General features: G+C 38.3%; 3 protein-coding genes across 5 annotated transcripts in view; 1 reads left to right on the plus strand and 2 right to left on the minus strand.

Annotated features, from left to right (window-relative positions):
• Positions 1-1,479: 1,479 nt before the first annotated feature.
• Positions 1,480-4,615, minus strand: LOC139966021 (uncharacterized). 3 transcript variants are annotated; one of them, XM_071968662.1, is made up of 2 exons: positions 3,063-3,378; positions 1,480-2,747 (listed from the first exon to the last, which is right to left on the minus strand). In XM_071968662.1, the coding sequence occupies exons 1-2, from the start codon at positions 3,260-3,262 to the stop codon at positions 1,769-1,771; spliced, it is 1,179 nt and encodes a 392-aa protein (XP_071824763.1). In that variant the 5' UTR covers positions 3,263-3,378; the 3' UTR covers positions 1,480-1,768. The 3 variants fall into 3 exon arrangements, with proteins under 3 accessions (XP_071824763.1, XP_071824765.1, XP_071824764.1); XM_071968664.1 differs by lacking the exon at positions 3,063-3,378 and adding an exon at positions 4,457-4,614 and having other exon boundaries at positions 1,481-2,747; XM_071968663.1 differs by lacking the exon at positions 3,063-3,378 and adding an exon at positions 4,361-4,615 and having other exon boundaries at positions 1,485-2,747.
• Positions 4,616-7,211: 2,596 nt separating this feature from the next.
• Positions 7,212-16,303, plus strand: LOC139966653 (protein KTI12 homolog). Its single transcript, XM_071969901.1, has 10 exons — positions 7,212-7,413; positions 7,855-7,906; positions 8,438-8,490; positions 9,067-9,122; positions 10,838-10,917; positions 11,448-11,607; positions 12,303-12,365; positions 14,233-14,301; positions 14,932-15,089; positions 15,508-16,303. The coding sequence occupies exons 1-9, from the start codon at positions 7,266-7,268 to the stop codon at positions 15,073-15,075; spliced, it is 825 nt and encodes a 274-aa protein (XP_071826002.1). The 5' UTR covers positions 7,212-7,265; the 3' UTR covers positions 15,076-15,089; positions 15,508-16,303.
• LOC139966652 (uncharacterized) overlaps positions 16,304-23,300 on the minus strand; it is a 19,265-nt gene continuing 12,268 nt past the window's right edge. The window contains exons 10-13 of the mRNA XM_071969900.1: positions 23,091-23,300; positions 22,075-22,304; positions 20,905-21,052; positions 16,304-17,260 (exon numbers count right to left, since the gene is read on the minus strand). The exon at positions 23,091-23,300 is cut by the window's right edge and continues 87 nt beyond it. Coding sequence (XP_071826001.1) covers positions 16,983-17,260; positions 20,905-21,052; positions 22,075-22,304; positions 23,091-23,300 — 866 coding nt within the window. The 3' untranslated portion in view covers positions 16,304-16,982. The remainder of the gene's footprint in view (positions 17,261-20,904; positions 21,053-22,074; positions 22,305-23,090) is intronic.

Genomic DNA, 23,300 nt, shown 5'->3' on the forward strand with positions numbered 1-23,300 from the left:
CTATGCGAACGTACGTAACAGTTAACATGATTGCATTATTATACTGTATTTATGATAAGGTTCTGGTATGTTGAACTAATTTAAAAGTTTTCAAAGGGTTCGCTATGGCCTATATATATATATATTTGTTAGAACGACAGTTACCAGATGTTCAAATTGAATATGATAATATAATTCTGTTTTTGTGTGTATGACAAGTAACCTTTTGTGCTACTGTGACAACTACTCCGCCTTGGGACAAACTGTCTTATTTTCCTTGTTTTACTGCAATTAAAAAAAAAACTAAATGTTATGTTTAAATATACGCTATATGCCTGATGTTAACCAATCGTTTCCTATACACAGGACATTATTATTTAATGTGGTACTAAAAGGAACTTATCAAAGAACTTTGAAAGTATGAATAATTTGCTACATATTGCAAAATGTGACAACAAGCCCCGGTCCCCACGTCCCGCCTTAGCTACTACTTGGTACTCGGAACCTTCAGCATTTAGATGTAGGCCTACTTGACACTCTGATAAATGTATTCAAATATATAATGCTGGTAAATTGTAATCACTATTTAGGCAACTTTATTGAAAATACAGCACTTAACAACACAGTCGAAATCAGTGAGCTCGGAACACTACTCCGTCTGGTGCACACAAGTAGATGTAGTCAACTTACACTTCGGAGTAGAAGTATTGCTATAGAGCTGCCAGGAAGGACCGATTTTATATCCATCACAAGACAACAACCAACTTACTCGTCTTAGTAGGCCAAGCTCACGGTTATACGATATGAAAACTTATACGTGAAATATTCAACAATTTATATCATGTATCCATATATTAGTAATTCAAAAGGCTTTAGGCTATATAGGCCTTTATAGGCTCTACTTATAATACTGTTCATCAAATATTTAGTTAATGTGAAAAGTTATTAGCGCAGTCTCCGGTCAGGGATTTCGAATCCTTTGCATCCGAAACCCAGATCCGATACCGAGCCAATTTCGAAACCGAGGGCCCAGTCTGGTTTCGAGACCGACAATTATGTATCGTCATGTAAAGTAGAACACTGTCTTCACTAATTACGGCTGCAGATAAGCTGCTGTATGCCTGGGCAACACATATACGGCTTATAAGAAGTCTACCGAATTATAGAACAAGAAAGCTGGCTAACAACCAAATGATATATACCGTATATGAGTCATCCAAGATTGACCCTGGGCACGAAACACCAACCTAAGTTACAGGTACACAGATACACACAGGCAACTAATCATATCTGTACTCACCAAACTAGGCCTGAGAGTCCAACTGATATATTGGTTTGCTTTTCGTCAGTCTTATCTAGGTTCACTTCGGTAATGTCACTTCACACGATACCCAACAAAACGCACGCTCATGCATAACTTGACATTTTTTAAGGGAGGGGAGGAGGGGAGGGGAGGGGAGGGGAGGGGATTGAGGCCATGAGTGATTGAGGGGGGGGGGATGGAATGAGATATGTAAAATATATGTACGTTAGTAACACGTTACCAACATATCGATCATATAACATTGCGAAAACAAAGTAATGTGTTCTTTAAGCGACATAACTCTCATAACTGGAAAATCATTTTCAAGAAAAAAGAAATGTCCATCTTGTAAGTTTCTAAAATAAAGCATACATTTATTTACTTTCTTACAAATGTTTGGTATGAATGGCATCCACGAGTGGAATGGCTAGCTTAGAACCTGCAAACTCGATAAGATGTTGATTCATGCCTTTAAATATACTAACTCTATAAACTTTCAAGTTCTTTCTTTTGAATTTCAAATATTTCTTTAGCTCGATTGTACATCAATATTTCCGGATATAATAATTCTCGAACGGCAGGGTGTGCCATTAGCTGATTCTTTGCAATAGATTTGAGAAGTTTCTTATTCATCGTCTTTTTGTATGTTCCAGCATTATAATCTAACGTTTGACAGGTGTCGAAAAATGGCAGGCCGTAGGCTTGCTGCAACATTTTTAGTGACGTTTCCATATCTTCCGTTAGACCAACCACAGAGAAATGTTTATCGAGACCAGCAACAAGAGCCTCAACGTAAGTGGTGTTTTGACTGAGAAGATAAGACTCTTCCAATGTTCTGTAGTTCATTTTACATTCCCAATTCACATTTTTGGTACAATCGATATCTGTGAAGATTTCGTTCCAGAGGATACTTTTAGTCCTTAACGCCCACTCCGTGATGGTATGTGTTCTACAGTCTGGTATACCTGGAATTGTCTGGTTGAGTTCGATGCAATAATAATAGTTAGATACCATCCTGTCGTACGGTTCTCGTAAAATAACAAACGTTGAACATTTCTTATCGCCGATGATACCGTGTATCAGATCGCAGAATCCAAAGCTGTAGTCACCCATAAACAGAGATGTACTATTCAAGATACGAAAGTCACCGTTGAGGATATCCTGGGTGACTTGAATCCTGCCTTCAGTGTGAAGCAAGAAAGGTTCGTCTCGAACAAGATTAGACGCCACCATATTCATACATTCCTTCATGGTTGTACCGCCGCTTTTGGGAACGTGCATAAAATTGATAACAGTACTCTTGAATTGTGGCCGTTTCGAGGAATACATAAAATAATTTGGTAGGTTGTTACAACTGTTCGAACGGTGCAGGACATGGCAATCCAATGCTATGTCATCTTGATAAGATGTCAAGTGAGGATGACCATCCCTGCCCTGTAGCATTCTATGAACTGACGAACTGGCTCTGTGAAAATAAAGATAGAAATAACATGTGTTTTGAGATGTTTGCACGACTGGTGCACATTTAGACCCATATATAAGAGCGCACGGCATTAAGGCCCATAGCTAGACTGGAGCAAGGGCCCGGGACCGTGACCACCACATCCATGCCGACTAATGTGACATCCTCCCCCTAACCCCTCTCCACCCATTTGCCAAAAGTGTTCAACACGTGATCCGCAATTAAGATGTATAACCTACATTATATTTTGATAAAGCAATGAGTGAGTGTACTCTACAGAGCTATTAATAAAAGACAATAAATGTTTTTGTTTCTTACCTCTGTTGCAAGTTTATTTTAGTTGTTGTATACTGGTTGACCAGTAACATCACTAATAAAAATGAAATAATAGAAACTTGTCCAGTGATCCACAACAACCCATGCGTAGTCAAACTATTAAAAACCGCCATTTTTTGTCTCGATTTTCCCAATGTAAAATGGAATCCAACCCAATATTTAATCGTTTCTTCAATAACCATGATGATAAATGGAGTTTGCAAGACAAACGGGTCTGGTTTCCTTAGTATAGAACCGGGTCAGTGAATTTCTTTATAATCAATGTAGAATTATTCACAGACGTTGTGGTCACCCTTTTACTCGTGACGTCTGTTTTACCATGATGACTGTTTGTTGTACCTTTCACTGGCGTGACTAAATACACATTCATAATCTATCACTGGAAATATAGTTAACCACCATATAGTCTTTCTCTGTTAGATGTAACTCTATCTCGCTCTCTCTCTCTATTAGCATTCATATATATGTTGTCTTTGGTATTGAATACTCTACACAGCTGCTCGAGTTCTTTACTTAGATTCATACACCTTCTCTAAGATGATTTGCGTGGGTCTGTTGACACCGACGTATCCACAACCCACTTCGCAAATTATCCATGAGTAATGATCTTATTTGTGAAGTAGATATATCGACGATATTTTTTCATATTGAATGTCTAATATGTTGAATGTATGCAGGGACGTGCTCAGGAATATTTGAGTGCCGGGCAGATTGTGCGGTAGTGTGAGCCACACCCTGGGAGAGGGATCTCATGGGTGGGGTACCCCCTCCCCACTGGACACATTTTGCACATGAAGTATGCTTAGGTGGTGCTATGTTTCCTATTCTGTGCCATGTATTCACCCATATTTTGATAACATTGGTAACATTTGTTAACATATCATCAAAAAAGTGCCGGGCGGAAATGGTTAAAATACTGTTTGTGCTGTGCGGCATTCAGAACTGCTCGGCGCAGCCGCCCGGTGCCGCCCAGTGTGAGCACATCCATGTGTATGTATAGGTCAATTATGCTGGAGTAGACAGGGAAGGTCTACTTCCCAATTTCTTTGAATGAAATATGAGAGAGAATGTATAGCAGGTGATTTGTTGGGCAGGGACGGGGTCGGGAGGGGTGGCTGGCTGATAGTCGCCAAAGAAGAAGGATAAACAAGAGTAACATATTGGAAGTACCTTACCACAACCTTATTATGTTATATACAGACCATCGCGTCGTATATAAGATAAATACAAGACATGTGATCACATACTAATATAAAATAAACGTAAAAAAGATTACTTACATTTGTTGTACAAATACCTCGTTAATTGGACGTTGGTTGGTAAATAAAACGCCTATTGCAAACAGAATAATCACAAATATTTCGCCGACGACCCACCTGGTTGCACCTGTGCGGTTCTCGGCCATTTCCAATTAAGCGAGTCAACATTTACGTAAATAGTTGCCCGATGTTCACTGTTCAAATGGCACGTTCGAAGAGAAAGCGAGAGAGAGTGAGGGATACTGAGAGAAGCTAATGGAAGGTTATGAAATAGGTGTATACACATACAACCCCGTGTTATCTTATAAACGTTAGAAAGGGTTTCGTTTATATCCGCTTAATTATCTTCCACACAGACAGATGGACCATCGCCTCTCTGCGATAAGGTATACTTCCTGTGTGCCATTCATCCTGATAGTCTGAGCCGAATAAGAGAATTAGAATAGTTTTTACATCCGCCTGAAAGGTTTGAAGATTGTCGAGAAATAGACGTAGTGTCTTTCATTGGACTGTAAATGTTGGCTGGGAAGGGGGGGGGGGGAAGACTGATTTAGGTCGCATGGACCTCTTTTGAAGGGTAAGAGGCAGATGATAAATTTATAAAGTGGGAGCTAAGGAAGGGAGGTCCTGGGGTCGTTGATCCCGACTCGCATGAAGGGACATGTGGTCCCCCCAACTTCCGAAAAAGCTAATTTTAGACGTCGATGATGCATTTTATGCAAGTATATTTATGACACAAAGTAGATATATCAGTGTAGGTATAAATTAAGACTGTGATAATAAATGCTGATAAAATAGAGAGGAAATCCCCCGACTGAACCCTTTCTTCCCCAGACTGACGAAGGAGGTGGGCCATGCCACCCACATCCCACCCCAAACCCCCACCACCCCACCCCACTACACCACACGTTGGCATAATTTCAGTCATCATCATTCCTTTTGATGGTTGAATGTTGTAGAGGATGAAATAAACTATGGTTTAACAATCAGGAGGTTTAAAGGTGATTTAAGGCCTTTTTAGAAATTCCTGGTTGGAACAGGAAGATTTGACAAGGAGAGCTGGCTGATAGGTTGGGTAGTACTATGCTAAATGTCACCTCTTCTAGCTTGAAATCTAAATCAGTGGTCATTGTGGTTAACTTTGCATGTGCCGAGATAGTCCATAAGCGATAACATATCAGTTACAGAAGCATACGTAGGCCTAGGTGAATCCATTAAGGCTTTGCAATACCAAGGGTCAATGTTGTTACGACATATGCTCATGACCAAGGATCTCCCTTTGGTTGCAAATTCCATGTCACCGAACTTTTGATGACCCACAATACCCATTAAACTTCTTTTTTGTTCAATTAGAGTGATATTCGGCTAAGATAAGAAAATTACACAACAATCAGGACATGGGCACATGTCCGTTTTTGGCTTTAATTGTTGGTAAAGATACAATCTTGGTGTTACGTAATAGAATAGGCAATTATTTCTGCAGTATTTGATATGACAGCTATAATATGTGCAAAGAATAGAGGCTTCGTTCACAATTAACCAGTATAATGTGTGGTTCTATAGATATATAAGCATAACTTAACTGAACCCGTTGTTGCAAGTGCATTACACCAAACATTAATGTTGCGTCAAGGAAGGGCAAGCTCTTTTATCTTTCTGTTCTGAGTCCCTCAATTAAAGAGGGAAGGAGTGGGGGGGGGGGTTCACCCCTCACACCCCTAGACCTGCGTCTGACCACGGAGGAGTGGTCAAATTCTTCCACGGGTGAACTTAAACATTCCTAGACCGAGAGTAAGTTCCCCGACAGACGAATGGCGATACAAGGTTGGGTCCTTACCCCACTCCCCATCCTTTGTGCGCGGCACTGTTCTGGGACCGCCATTAAAAATTCCCATGCAATGGACGATAGTTTTCCTCAGCATCTGACCACTTTCTCAAATAATATAACAGGTTCAGACATCTTTGTCGTCACTGCAGTGCAGCTATTAATGGTAAACGAAGTTGTTTCGAAACCAAACCCGGTCCCCAATTCGCAAACCAGAAATACCAAGTCCACAGAAGACTCCGCTCAACAACAGTGTTCAGCAGCAATTTAGGTCAAAAGAAACTGGTACCTGTCGAGGTTTTAAACGTTGCGGACTTGCGGATCGAACACTCTAAAAGCAGGTGGCTGCTGCGGAACTATGGAACGCCATGTTAACATTTATTCAATTATTAGAGATATCTTCAATTAATTTCAGATATCTCAAATTAAATTAAATATATCTCTAGTTATTGAAGATATCTTCAATTCAATTTGAGATATCAGAAATTGAATTTTCGATATCTTGAAGTTTATTTAAGATATCTCTAACTGTTTTTCAGATATCAAGAAATAAATTAAAGATATCATAAAAGGAAACATTATTTAAGATATCTCGAATTGAATTAGAGATATCCAAAATTGAATGCGAGATATCAAGAATTCGATTTAGAGATATCCAAAATTGAATTCGAGATTATCAAGAAAAGAATTCGAGATATCCAAACTTGAATTCAAGATATCAAGAATTCGAATTAGAGATATCCAAAATTGAATTAGAGATATCAATAATTCGAATTAGAGATATCTGGAATACAATTAGAGATATCTGGAATACAATTAGAGATATCCAAAATTCAATTAGAGATATCAATAATTCAAATTAGAGATATCCAAAATCGAATTCTTGATATCTCGAATTCAATTTCTGATATCTCAAATATGTTTCAATTAGAGATATCTGAAAATGAATTAGAGATATCTGGGAATGAATTAGAGACATCTGTAATTATTGAATAAATGTTAAAATGGCGTTCCATACGGAACCGCTTCTAGCTCTGAATGAGACATTTGTCATTGCCGAATGCTAGTTGAAATATATCGTTGCTACAATATTTCCATACAATGCCGCTAGTAGTGTTATGCGGATTCCCGTCTTCAGGGAAAACTAAAAGAACAAATGAAATAAAGAAACAACTTGAAAAGAATGACAAGAAGGTCATCGTAGTTAGTGAGCACAATTTTGGAATCGATAAGAATTTGGTATACGCTGGTGAGTGAAAAACTATTTCAACAGTCATGTGCCTAGTAAGTTATCCTTAGGACTAGTTTTGCGACACAGTCAATGCGCAGAAGATAGTGCACGATACAGTATAGTGCACAATAGACTCGTGCTAGTTTGGATATGTACTTGTTATTGTTGCACTGTACACATTTGGCCGCGTCCTAATTTTACGATGACTGTCCAAATGGAAAATAAGGAATATGTCTCGGGCTGGTCTAAGAATCAGTTTTCATCTATGCAAGCAGGGATGAAATATCTTAACATGTTAAAAATATTGTAGGAAACATTTCATCACATGGTTTAATGCAAAATGGGACTATTGCTATCTTGCTGTTTAGAAAGTTTAGACCAACTGATGTTTTTCACCTTCAAAAGTTTGATGTCTGAGCGTAAGAAGTTTGTTAATTTTCATGTTTCTTTTTTCTTCAGACTCAAAGAAAGAAGTGAGCTTGCGTGGTGATTTAAGATCTGGTGTCTTAAGGTAGGAACAGAAATTCTGCCAGAAAATCCAAGCTTGCCCAATATAATACTGTAAACAACTTCTAAACATGACGTAAATTCCCTTATTATTATCTTATTGGAAAGTAGATTTGAAATGATAATTATTTCAGTGGTCACATGAAACAAAAGAAGTGGGAGAGGTTGATATTGAGGTGATGTGGAGGGGAGTTGAATTCCAATGTTGAAATGAAGGGAATTTGTTTTTATGCTCAGGTAGACATCAACAACATCATGATCAATTATTTGAAGGAAATTTATATGAAAAACACTGACAAGTAGACACTTATATTTAAAAGGACGAAAATGATATATTATCATTGCATCATTCTCTGTAGCAAACGCAAGAAATATTCTCATGTTAAATGTGGCCAGAAATTACTAATATATTTGCCAGATGTTCTCTGTTTTTTCTTTAGTGTTCTGTGGTGAGTATTGTTATGACAAAAATAAACTACAATTCGAAAGACAAGAAGACAATAAGATCAGTTTTAAACATTTTCACCATTTACAGGGAAATATCTAAAGAGACTGTGGTCATCCTTGATTCCCTTAATTATATAAAAGGTGAGTTCTTTGCCTTTTCTTGGAATCTGATACATTATTTCCTGTAGCCCATAATAACTTCATGGTTATTCATGATGTTGTGCAAAAATGTACATGGAGGTTTGATTTCAAAAGAGGTTATTGACTATGTACAGTCTCTGCAACACATGTTTGATACGAGCTGTTCTTCATCATTGCGTCACTGAAACAGTTACACACAGTGAATTACAGTTATAAAAGCTTCATTAAGAAAAAAATACTTCTCAGAAAAAAATAATGTGTGTACCAAAGAAACAGCAACACAGTACAGTATTAAGTAAATGAACAGAAATAATGTGATATGGTCACCTGGTGCAATCCTATTCTTCATTTTTCTTGCAAATCAACTATGTTTTAAATAATTTTTTGTGTGTTTGACAGTATTTAGGGAATTGAGTGGGTTGATTTATATATGTACTGAGGGGCAGATGAGGTTGGGAAGGGTGGAGGGTGTGTGTGCCTGTTTGGGGGGGGGGGGGTGTCAATGTATTAGTTACTGTTGCTGGAATGACAAGTTCAAGTTTTTAACCTTTCAGTAATTTTTAATATGTTTGACAGGTTTCAGATATGAGCTTTTCTGTGGTATCAAGTCAGCGCAAACGCCCCATTGTGTTGTAAGTATTACCAGTGTCTCCTCACCGTCAAAATTTGCTATTTTTGTACTTGAAAAAAAAAATGTATTAATGTTTTCCACATTAAATATCACTCATCTATGAGCATTGAAGTTGTGTTGCAAGTTTGGTCGGTAAAATGTTTACCACACTTACGTACCGAGTGTTTCTCAAGATCAGAATTCAGTCGTTTTTATGAGCTAATGACACTGTTCAAGATTATATTCAATAAGTTCATTTTCATTAGTCAGTTAAAAAATGATTCTGCGGGATTTTTACAGAAAAGAAAAAGTGGCTACACTGTATGTATTAGCAGCTCAGTCAATGGAAAAGTTTACCCATTAGTCAGCATTTCTTGTAAAGAATGACTTTAACCACAAATTTCCTGTTTCTTATGTTGTAGACCAGTGGTTCTCAAAGTGGTCCCTGCCACCCCTGGGGGGCGTTTGAAAGAGTCAGGGGGGTGTTACAGGGTACACGGGTAGTAGGGGGCGTTGGCACTGATTTGGGGGTACCTGGCAATTACGACACATCACTGCAGCAATTTAGGGCACAATAACGCATCCAGGGGGTCTTGGAACAAACAAAAAGAATTTTGTGACCCAGAATTATCCAAAAATGGTATTAGAAATTCAATAACTCCACCCCAAGGTCCAATTTCTTTCGCGTTTGGATTATATTGTAGCACAAACATCCCTTGTAACTTATAAGCGCATAGCGCCACCATTTTAACCTGTCATTTGTGGTATTCCCTGAGTTGGTCAATGATTGCAAAGTCAAGGGGAGGGGGTAGGGGGAGGGGGGCATTGGGACAGTTCAAGATGGTCGAAGGGGCGGTCGTCTAAAAATGTTTGAGAACCACTGTTGTAGACCAATACGAACCACTTGTATCAGGTCAAGTTGTTTTTCTATACCACTTTTAATTTCTGAGAGATATGACCTTTTGAACAGGTCAGGTCCATAAGTTAACGTGGTAAGGTTTTCAGATGCAACTCAAACTCAAGGATTAATGATCTTGAATGTCATCCAAGAATTTAATATGAATATATTATAATTAATAATTAAGTGATCATTATTAATAATTAAGTGATCATGCCAGAGAGTTAACATATTTTAATGTGAATATCTTGAAAAACTGAATAGCTAGACACATTATTACATCAGCACTCAAATGTTTCTCGTTTCTGGAGCTGTGACATATCAAGACTAAAATTCTGCTTTTAATAATGTCATCTTGTTTCAAATTTCTATAAATTATGAAACCCTGCCTGGGCTAGCTAATGTACTACATTGATGTAGTACAGTCAATGCGTAAAAGCTAAGACTTAGTGTTTAGAACCCTAGAGACTTCTGCCATCCCAAATTGCATTCCTACTTGTTCCTTGAACACTTTTATGTTAATATCTCAAGAAATTGCCCCTACCAAGAGTTTTAGGACAGTGAATTCAAACAAGACATAGATTGATCTTACTGTACCTCAAATGATACACCTTTGATCTGTTAATGATCTAATCCAAATTTTGAGGGAGATAGAGACAAGAAAGAAAGACAAAATTAACCCCTCCCCCTCCCACCTCCCATTCCCCCTCTCACTCCCCTCCCCAATTTTTAACCAGTCTGATGAATTTGTAATGATAAAGACCTTTGTGTAAACTTTGCTTCAGGCCCCCCTAATACTGGTTTATAATTCTCCACCTCATTCTTGTTCTTATTTACAGGTCCACTGTGATGTGAGCCATGATGATGCACGAGAATGGAATGAAGGAAGACCAGAGGGTGAACGATACAACCAAGATGTGTAAGATCATTACCATTCAGGGAATCATTAAGTGTCAAATTTTGTGCAGCACTTTTTTGAAGGTTTTGAAGTTTGCCTTTTACATAAAAACTTTATCGTGTCCCCTGTCTACAAACTGTATCTGCATCTTTGCACTTGTACAGCAACTTCCTAGTATTTTGTGATGCGATGCGACTTGAATCAAATTATTCCCTGGGATTTGTAATCTCTAGTTGTCATGGCACTAGCTTTTTTTGACATAGAAAGAATCATTTCACTGGAAAGAAAGTCACTGTATCATTTTCCTTCTAAAGGTTATGTTCATATCTAGTATCCAAATTCCATTTAAGTGAAGAAATTTTGCTTAACAGATCTCCTTTGCAATACCTGCAGTGCATTTTCTTAGGGAATTTTCTCTTTGCTGGAAATATTTGTTAAGAAAGAAAATGAAACATGATTCAGATGCAAGAGTATACTGTTTCCCTTTTTCTTTTTCTCTGTCACTTGTATCTCTTTATGATTGCATTATTTTATTCCAAATACGGTGACAGGTTTGATGCGTTAGTAATGAGGTTCGAACCTCCTGTGGGCAAGAATCGTTGGGACAAGCCTTTATTCTCGCTGAAGAAAGACGAAAATGTCGACTTTGAGGCTATCAGTTCAGCGCTGTTCAATACCAAACCTCCTGCTAGAAATATGTCCACTGTATCGGTAAGTACACGCATGCTGTGTATAAAAGACGGGTGGGTGGCTTTATGTCCACTGTAAAAAGAAAGATGAAAATGTCGACTTTGATGCTCTCAGTTCAGCGCTGTTCAATACCAAACCTCCTGCTAGAAATATGTCCACTGTATCGGTAAGTACAGTACACACATGGTGTGTATTAAAGTCAGGGGTGGGTGGCCATATGTCCATTGTAAAAAGAAAGATGAAAATGTCAACTTTGATGCTATCAGTTCAGCGCTGTTCAATACCAAACCTCCTGCTAGAAATATGTCCACTGTATCGGTAAGTACAGTACACACATGGTGTGTATTAAAGTCAGGGGTGGGTGGCCATATGTCCATTGTAAAAAGAAAGATGAAAATGTCAACTTTGATGCTATCAGTTCAGCGCTGTTCAATACCAAACCTCCTGCTAGAAATATGTCCACTGTATCGGTGAGTACAGTACACGCATGGTGTGTATTAAAGACAGGGGTCAGGGGTGGGTGGCCATATGTCCACTGTAAAAAGAAAGATGAAAATGTCATCTTTGATGCTCTCAGTTCAGCGCTGTTCAATACCAAACCTGCTGCTAGAAATATGTCCACTGTTTCAGTTAGTACACGTATGGTGTGTATGTAAGACAAAAGAATAGCACATTACCATCAAAATGATTATCAAAAATTTCCTCTTTGTTTTCAGCAACCTCTCTCTTCAACTAACTTTCTACATGAGCTTGATAAGAAGACCCAACAGATAGTTACGGTAGCTTAATCTTTCTCTCAGGGATGGGAAGAGGATGGGGGAAGGGATGGCGGAGGGATGGGATGATGAGGATGGGCATGGAGAGTGAAATAGTTTTGTAGGATGTTGGAATACTTAGTATAAAATGAAGAAATAAACAATCTTTAAGGCGTAGAACAGCAGGATTATTGACGTTTCGAAAACTGGAACTTTGAGTTGAAAGAATATTGTCATATTTAAGGGGTGTAAGAGTTAAGGGGCCATTGCAGGTCTACCATCATTTTATTGGTTATGATGCCGAAGGCTATAAGCATTGTAATCTTGATGGCGGGTGCGTTTGTGACGGCCAGCTTGTAAACACGGTATCTCAAGAAGCACAAGTTGAATCAATGTCATACTTGGTGGAAAGATGCCCCATGATTGAAATTGGTAGAGGCCAAAAGAGGTCAGCGAGTGTGAAAGTTTGAAACCTTTTAAACATGTTAACTTCAAAATTGAAAGCTACAATAAATCCGTCCATTCTCCAATGGTATGACATTCCTTTTGGTGAACATAGTTTGGTCAAATTAAGTTCAGTTTTTTTTATTTGTGAAGGGGCCCTTAAAGTCTTTAGCAGATCATACAGTCATCCAGGATAGTTCAAGGAAAGTTTAGATGCAGTCATGATTTAAGCACCCTCAAGCGGCCTTGTCCAGTTTCATACACTGACCTTCAAGGGGTCAACCCGTTATCTCATACGGTGAAAAAATTGTCTCAAGGGGTCAACAGATATAATATCTCGATTGGTCTCAAATTGGCAACTTGTTTTGTGATTTATACCAGATGGCTTGTAGGTTGTAATATTATTTGTCAGTGCATTTAAGCAATGGCATGTAGAGCTCTCAGTCTATGATAACAAATCTTAAAGGGATTTGCAATCTCAAAATACAATATATGTGTCTACAGTACATTTCAATTAGGAATTGGAATAATAATTCTATACTGTAAACTCCTTACCAGTGAATTAAATGGTCCATGCTTTGTCAATATGATAACTGATTCCTGATACCTTTCTTTATATGTTGCTACATGAGTCAATAGATAATCCTCTTCATGAATATTAACATGTATGGGCTCTACCACACTATGAATATGTTCAGGTAGCGTAACCACAAACAATTTTAATTTCATGGTTCATTTAATGATTAGTTTGCTTTTAATTGTTATTACTTTTTACCTGCAATGTTCTTCTACTTCATACAGTATGCACCGCCTTATCTCATCGGGACACTTTCCAAAGTTTTCTTTTTTCTTGAGAGCAGTTATTGATTTGTTTGTCCACATTAATAGAAATTCAACAAACAAGCAATGGTCAGAATTAAACCTTACATTAAAAGGTCTCAAAGCCAAGGCGGCAAGGAACCGCTAGTAAAGCTTTCTGTCTTTTTCTGTTTTGTAAACTGTTGGGGATACCCATAATCTAATTTCAGTATATTATAGTGTGGTATGCTTTGAACTCAGCGAAAGAACATGTGCTGAAATTGTGAGGTGTTCGAGTACCTAGTTACTTGACCTTCATATCGTCTCTCTCTTTAACTCCAAACTTCCATTCTTTGATCCAGTGGTACCTTGATGGCTGACCGTACATCTATTAGTCCATCCAGTCAAAAGATTTGTTAAAAATGCTTTGAAAAAGGTGTGTTTCTTACACTATTGATGGGTCGTGTGGATTGCTTCTAGAAGATTCTGCCCATTAGCCAAGCACTTTTTGGGAATTAGAACATTTTTCTGTACGTTCCGTTTATCTAAATGTCCAGTGCCTGTCGCACTCAGTCCAATTCTAGCTACAAGCCAGTCCAGCTCTTTGGTCACGATATAAACCAGGGTTGTCTTGTTTTTTGTTCTGCAGACCGTCATAGCTGCTCAGAAAACTTCAGTTCCCGGTGAAGCGGTGATCGTGCCTGGTGCCACAGATAAAATATCCTTTGCAAAAGAATATATTATTTGACCAATATAAATTAAAAAATGTGATAATAAGAACATTGCACACATTGCCATACAACCAATGCTGGGAATATATATATATTTATATATTGGGTTTGCCCACTTAAATCAATGTCCCACTGTCCTTTGAGGGGTGTGCCCCAACAGATTGAAGACTCTACCATCGTCCCTGCTCCCATAGAATATATAATAGGCATAAATAGTTGCTGTAGCCAGTGGTTGCTAATCCTATCCCTACAGCTAGAAATAGGGGAAAAACTTATTTTCACATCCAGGGTTCTGCTTGGATGACATTTTACTGAGATATACAAGTAACTGTGACAGGAGCTGAGAATGTCGCTGCATATTCAGGGAGGGGGAGCCATGTCAGGTCCTGCGTCGACAATTATTTCACAAGACCACCTGTTTTAAGGTTTTCATATTTCCTCAAGTATATCATAAAAATAAGAAAATATGATTTGTCATACCATAATTCTTTGCCCCCCTAATGGACCCGGATCCAGGTGACGTAACCCTCCCCCTTCCCCCCTTATTCCCCTATTGCCAGGCCTATGTATGTTATACATGTATACGACCTACTGTGCCCTTGACTAATTGATGACACCTGTTTCTGATGAAGCATTTGTCTATGGCCGAGCTGCAGAGGCACCGTCGTCAGTTTATCTCCTACACCAAGGTTCATCCGGTGGAAAATGTTGGCATGATCCCCAACATGTTCATCCAATACTTGAGCAATAGCATCAAATGACAGAGGGTTCCCAGGTAAGGAGGATTATTATCAGTAGCAGCACTAGAATTTCCAGAGTGTGGTGGAAGGAGTTGCTGGTGGGGGGGGGGGGGGGAAGTGTTTGGGCAAGTTAATGGCAAGCAAACAGTTTGGACTGGGGTGCGAGCGAATATTGTGCAACATTGCAAGGGTATAAAATGCACATCTTGGGAAAGCTTTGGGCATGGATTAGAGTTTGTTTAACTGGAACTGGCTGAGGGAATCTGGAGGGGGGGGGGGGGGGTTGGAGCAAGCATCATGGTTGGTGTCATTGGGATGCCTCATCTATAATCCTAAACACGGAGAAGAAAAAGCGACGTGAATCGTATAACTGAAATTAATTTAGTTGTCACAATTAAACTATCATGTTTTTTAGAATCGATTAAATTCACTCTCCGTACTTCTTTATTCTAGGATATCTCAAAAGGAGATGAATAACCATTATCTTGCGGCCTCGTACTGTGGATCTGGCTATATGTGAAGCAGTTTCCAACCATTGCTTGCAGGAGGCCGGGGATCGGAGGACTGTTTGGACAGCGAAGATGGAATATAATCGGTCAAGAGGTTGCGGCGTGAAACGGTGTCATCCAGGAGACGTAAATTTCAGAACGTTGTAACCGTGGTATCCTGTTCCAGTAAACTCCTTAATTAAACCTTAGCATATGAGATCAATTCCTGTGTGTCTGATCCAGCACAAATCTGTAACACCAGAGCGCTGATCTCTATTCTGGGTACTGTGGCACTATACATGTTAATTATGGTGTAATAGATGATCTTAAGTCTCTTTTTAATTAATATTGACTGATGTTGCATTTTTTGAAAGTAATTTAAATCAATTCGGTTAACAGTTTACTGACAACAAAGAAGCCCATACTGTTTTTTTATCTCACTGCTTGGTGTCACAGTTACCCACTAGATAGTCAAAATGATGTACTTTTCATCTTTGATCATATTTTGAGGGGTGAAATGTAAGCATTACTGTCTATTAAACTGACAATTTTTACTATGATATTAAAAAAAAAAAACACTTTTAATATTTTGAGTTTCAGTTTAGTACCAATATTTTAAACATTGTTAAATATAATTAATTAACACTAAGTCTGTCAAAATAGAAGTAAAGGACAAGAGAAAATTATGATTAAACAAAAGAAGTAAGAAAGTAAGAAGAGATTGAAAGAGTGTGTAAAGAGAACTCAACGATCACCACCAATGGCTTTTTATCCTTTTTTTTAAACTTGTTTAAGACTTTGTTGTTTACAAAAGAGACCAAAACATTAAATCAGTGACCAGAGTTTGGTTACACAAATAGTCTGTGGAACATTTAAATGTAAGTTTGTTCGGTCAGGTAACGTGCACAGGATTTAAACGTAACGAGGGTCAATTCTAAATTCCTCCCTGGGTTGATTAAGGTAAGGGCACGAACCTATATAGAAGGGTGTATTTGTAGCAAGGATTTCCCCCACCACCCCTCCTTTCCTCTGGGAGCGAACGTCACTGGCTTGAGACTGCGACAGAGATGTGTTACAAATTTAAAAGGACCAGGCTTATAGTTAGACTTGGGAACAGGAACTTACCCCCCCCCCACCTTCAGTGCAGACTACTCCGCAACCCCACCCCTCCACTTGTGTCTCCATCATGTGTAAATAAAACGTCCACAAGTTCAAAGACAAATATTTGTACCCCCACTTAAACTTGTCAGTGCCCATCACCCAACTCAGATTTCCTGCTTACAATGTGCTGGACGGGGACCGCCATACAAATGATAAATAAGGTACCAATATCATAGCTAGGTCTAGGTTCCAAAATAATTTGTTCACAAAAACTCGACCAAAACTTTTTTCAAATCATTTTCAATCTTCTTACGTATATGACGGATTCGCCTCTATATTTCAAAAACATTGTGGAACCCAGCAGTTATTGACCTCATCCAATGGCTTACACCCAAACCAAACTGAACCAGTTGGTCTAGGGTATCTACGGGCCACTTTTTGTTTGATATAATCCCAGCGATAAAATTGGTCATCTTTGAAGAGATATGTCCATCCATTAATCCACTGTACAGCCGAATCGATGTCGTCAGGTAGTCCCGGCCACTCTGTCCTTATAAACTGTGGGTATCCTAGCGGTACACTCGCAGTTGTTCTGTCGTACTTGTAAAATCCATTATCTGAAATTTATGAACAGAAAAAAAAAATAAAAATAATTCTATAACTATATAATAACATGTTTGTGAATTCCAAAATTCAACAATGTAGGCTACAGATCATTATTGTGATTTTGAACCCATTTTGTTTTTTTAACATATTAACAGTACACCTTCGGCCCATGTAATTTTTGTGCTAGATCTTACATGATCAAAGTAACTAATGTTGCGTAGTGACTCATGTTCATCTTTGGTATTGCTATCTGCTAGCCTTTCTTTTAATCGACGTTCTTGTTGTGTTAGACTATACGGAAGCTTAAAAGTGCCATCAACATAAAATAACTTTACCCAAATAAGTCAACATTTTTCAGTAAATTGTTTAAAAAAAACAAAATAATATCTTATCAAAAGTCTGATGAGATACGATAAGTTGTCAATTAAACATTTTGCATTGCTCAATTGCTCAGTTTTTTTTGCTAAGATATTTTCTTGTTATCTATACAATTTACTGAAAAATGTAAACTTATGGGGCAAAGTTTTTCTTATGTTGATGGCAGCTTTAAGCTTCCGTAAGAATGAGACCAGTTAGTCATGCTCCATGATAAAGAATTGCTTTTGTTTGGCTTTTGAAATTTATTCATGTCAAGTAAAAGAAGAGAGAATATAATGTCAGAGACTTTTGATCAAGAGATTGAAATAAATGTGGCTTATATACACAAAGCAACTGATTTAATAATGAACTAGTTCCGCGATGTGGCCCTGTTTATAGAAGACCGTAGTCATTAATGAAATCGTCGAATTTGTGGAGCCTCTAGCAAAGGCACCCGCCCTGTTCTTCGGCCACCGGCTGAAAGTCCTTGAAACTCCAATTAGGGATTTCCAAAAACAACTCCCTCCTTCAATACATATCAACAGTGGCGTAGCTAGGATTTTTTGAGTGGGGGGCCATGGGGGGCTGTTCTTTCTTGTGGGGGGGGGGCGGGTTACTATCTGAGCGGAGCGCCACCTTGGTTGGCGCGGAGCGTACAGAGAAAATTTGAGATTTCAGCACCCCCCAGATCGCAGGATATGGCACCTGTGAGGCAAAATAGCAACCAAAAAGATGTGCAACTTTGGTGACAGAAATGCAAAAAAAGTTTTTTCTCTTTCATGCTGACTGGCCTTGCCAACTCAGCCAGACTTTTAACTTGAGTGAAGTTGACATCAAAGGCGTACGGGACCATTTCAGTTTGGGGGGGGGCAGAACTTTTTGTGCCCGAAAGTTCCCGTGACACTATCTAAGCGGAGCGCCACCATCGGTTGGCGCGTAGCGAACAAGAAAATTTTTGGCACACAATGCCTCTCAGATTGCCGGAAACGGCACTTCTGAGGCCTTGCAAGTTGCATCTAAACATGCTTTATTTTATAATCTCACGTTTTAGAAATTTACAGTTCCCCAAAAATTTGGTAAATTAGAAGAAGAAAAAATGGTAACATCACTTTGAAGGGGAAAAATGGGACAGTATATTTTTTAAGCTGCTATATTTAGTTACCTTATTTATTATTTTAACACAGTACTCAGCTACCCCCAGAAAAACATTGTTCAACGACACGTAAGCGGGATAATGTCGCTGTGTCGGGTGAGACTGCAATTTTTCTCACAAAAAAGTATAAAATATAACAAAGAATATGATAAACATGTACTTCTAGGCTTGTAGACACTCCCCCCCCACCATCCATGAAAAAGAAAATGTTTCTTTTATACACTCATGTCGGGGATATCCAGGTCAAGGGCGGCGGAAGCACTTTTAATCTGGGGGGGGGGCACCGACATCAAAGGGCACTTTGCAGAAATTCGATTGGAATGATGCAGCGTTATATTCAGTACCCTTTATAACTCTTATTGTATTATCTTATTTGTGTATACACATCACTCCATCAACGTCCCCCCCCCCCCCCCTCAAGGAAAATATGCATACTAGCACTGCAATATCCAATGCGCAAATTGGGAAACAAGGAACAAGTTTTCTTTTGAGACAAAATGAGGTGAAATCATGCTAGTTGCTAATGTAGGAATCTTCCGAATTAGAGTTTTTTTCTTGTTAATATCTTAACAAATTTTTTTCCATTCGAAAATGCTTTGAGTTTGACTCACAGAAATTCGTAAAAAGTCACGGGCTTAGCCAGGATTTGCAAAGTTGTATGCACGGCTATCTGAGCGGAGCGCCACCATCAGTTGGCGCGGAGCGTACTTTTAAAAAATTTTTGGTTTTACAAACCCCTCAGATGGCCGGAAACGGCCCTTCCCGAGTGTTCATTCTGGTTCCCTGACCTCTTGCTAACTTGAGGCACCTCAATTTTTATGTAGAAAAAAGGCACATTTCTAACCTGAGGAAAAGTGGGGGAGGGGCACGTGCCCCCTTTTTCCCCCCGGTTCCGCCGCCCTTGGTCCAGGTATACAATTGACTAGTTAGAAGAAAAAAAATTGATCGTGCAAAAAGCGTGGTAGCCCAGATGAACTGCGCTTACGGTGGTGTTACACGGAAATTATTCGGGCATCATGATGCTAAATAAAGAAAATCATGGAATTGTCGGGCAAAAATTTGAAAAAGATTCGGGCAAGCTACTGCATATATATATATATACAGTATATATATACAGTATATATATACAGTATATATATACAGTATATATATACAGTATATATATACAGTATATATATACAGTATATATATACAGTATATATATACAGTATATATATACAGTATATATATACAGTATATATACATATATATATATATATATATATATATATATATATATATATATATATATATATATATATATATTTCCAGAGGACAAGAAATTCGGGCAAAAGTCCTGAAAAATTCGGGCAGCCTAAGAGGAGAAAAAAAAAAAATATATATATATTTTTTTCTCCTCTTAGGCTGCCCGAATTTTTCAGGACTTTTGCCCGAATTTCTTGTCCTCTGGAAATTTAGGGGGCAGTCTGCCCCCCCTGCACCCCCCGCCTCGTACGCCTATGGTTGGCATCATTTGTTGTTTCAAGGTGTCAAGGCCTTTCTCCCAACTCAAACCCCTGTGGGCTACCGGTAGGTTTGCAGGAAATGCCCACATGTGGACTTAAATAGCATTAGAGGAAGGGGATGGAAGACTAACACGCATCGATATTTCGGTAATGGTCCACATTGGTGGCTCGGTGCTAATTAGGCCATTTATTGGGTTTCTTGAGGCAGCTGTCATCAGAATCTGGGTTTTTGTGCCAATCGATGACCGATAACATGTATTGGTAGATATCGATATCGCGCAGCACATGCACAAGGTTCGTGGTGTATGGTCGCAACCGTCGCATCGACCATTGCCATGCCATGCTGTATGACCATTCTCATGATTACTACAGATATTGTATTATTCTTATTCTGCCAGATGCAGACGAGAAAATTGTGTAACTCTATTTCCCAAATTATTGAACAAAAAATATTAGTGAATCCCACTGATGAGTTTTTTTTTTTTTTTACAATTTTTTTTTTTTACATTTTTTTTACCCCATTCCCAGTGGGGGGGCCAGTGGGGGGGCCAGCCGATTTCATGGGGGGGCCCCGGCCCCCCAGGCCCCCCCGTAGCTACGCCACTGCATATCAAACAGAACATTAAACATAACAACAAACCTTTGAAGAAGTAAGTGTATTGATTGCCACTTTCACCAGTAACAACTGCGGCATCGATATCATTAGGAACGCCTGGAAATTCCTCAGAGATGGTTCTCGGGTAACCTTTATCCAAACGGAAGGTACTGAACCGATAACAAAGATTTCCCTGGAAAAAAATAGATGTCTAGAGTTAATTAACTATTAATTATATCAGATGATTAATCAATAATCATGTGTTTCTCAAAGTCAGCTTGTTTTTTTTTAATTGATCGCCTGAGTTTGATCAATTTTGTTGGATACTATTCGAGAATCGCATTTGTCAATTATAGCAACTTTAGTTTCAGATCTAGGAAAATTAGGCTTTAGGACTATAGGTTCATTTGATCCAATAGTACCGTATCCCTCATATGTAGGTGGTGATATTTCTGAACATTCGTGTGTCTGCATATGTAGTTTCTTGCAAAGTTCTAAATTATGGATGGACAGAAGTACAGATGTAGGTTGATATAGTCACGTGCACCATAATAGTATTGATAGCATAGTAGCATATATATATATGATATGACCGGTGTGTATCGGTTTATAGCATAACGAGTGGTGGTTGTGGAATGAGAAAGTGCCCCTCTGATGTTGTGCCCCCCACTTTATGGAAGTTTCTTACCCCCCCCCCCCCCCGATGGTATACCGCATTTGCTTGGGTACATGCTGCATTAAGTATAATCATAAAATGCAGTGGTCTGTATATAGGTAGGCATGGTTATGCAGTATTCTGACACTGCTTCTGTAAAGGTATGCTGTATTGGCCCCAATTTGCTAGATATTCAAATATAGTCACCTTTGGTCAAAATTTTTAAATTGTTTTTTATTACAACCTTTGATGAAATGTTCCTCACTGGGACATTCAGTCTTCTTGTGTATTCCTTAAGAATGTCTGAGAATAATATATGGAGAGTAAAGACATCCAGGAAAGTACTTTTTGAAAACTTCTAGCAATTGAAGTGTGCTATAATTTGGGGCCTATTCTGACTACCTTTAAACATTGCCCATTCATTTGTGTTGTTGTTTCTTCTTTTTTTAATAAAGGTCTATAGTGGTCTTCGGGGAAAAATATAACTAATATTCTTGCTTCATGTATATTAACTGCTTTATCTCTTAGATATCGATGTTGAAACAGTAAGTCACATTTACCTTGAAAAAGTAAGTTTTGCCTGTGTCTTTCCATGTCAGAGCCGCGTCGATACCGGCAGGCAAGCCGGGGAAAACGGAACAAACTGGTTTTGGATAACCCGAGACGATATCACCAGTAGCTGGGGTTAGTTTCGTAACCATGCTTCCGCGAAAAGCAAAGATGTTACCCATGGATACACCGGTGAGAATGTGAGTTATAGCATCTGTTTTACCACTAAGGCACCTTGAAGCTGATATGATTGTTATCCAGTGTATATGTAAGGAAAAAAGATATTAGAAACCAGAATTACACGAAGAAGTTATACAATACCAAAAACTGCTATAGCGTTCTTGCGCCGATAATCCGAAGCCCGAATTTTACCTATTTGTTTGTATATATAACTATATATAACTCTATATATATTCGAGTTGCAATGGTTAGCATCATGTTTGATCTCTAGAGTAAGGCAAAATATGTCACCAAATACAGAACTAGTATTGTTCGATACAGGTGACAAACGCCTACAGTGGAATAACGACCTACCTTACCGGTTTCGAACCTTTGGACATACAATCAGCGTCCATAGCCTAGTGGTTAGGGTGTCCGCGTACAGAGCGGGAGGCCCGGGTTCGAATCCCGGTGGAGGCTAGAAGTTTTTTCACTGTTCTTGATTTTCCAACTCATTACGATTTTCATTTATATATATATATATATATATATATATATATATATATAAATATATATTTATATATATATATATATATATAACTCTATATATATATAATATATATCACTCTAAATAATTGTATATATATATAACTATATATAACTCTATATAATTGTATATATTAAATTATATATATATATATAACTATATATATATATATATATATAGTTATATATAGCAGAGAAATAAAAAATACGACGATATATATATATATATATATATATATATATATATATATATATATATATATATATATATATATATATATATATATATATATATATATCGTCGTATTTTTTATTTTCCTACCTAGTCTTGCAGTACAAAGATCAGGTTCACACACATCCGTCCAGTCGATTTCTGAATCTCCCTCCTGACATCCAAGCCAACTAGAGGTTACTGGTAGAGGGTAGCCATCCTCTGCCCTATTTCCTGTTGCATTGTATTTCCAATACATGCCCCTGTTAAAGAAATATTGTCTTCCGTCACTCCACTGAAAGGCAGCGTCCACGTGAGTAT

Source organism: Apostichopus japonicus, chromosome 4 (assembly GCF_037975245.1).
Source record: "Apostichopus japonicus isolate 1M-3 chromosome 4, ASM3797524v1, whole genome shotgun sequence".
Classification (NCBI taxonomy): Eukaryota; Metazoa; Echinodermata; class Holothuroidea; order Aspidochirotida; family Stichopodidae; genus Apostichopus; species Apostichopus japonicus.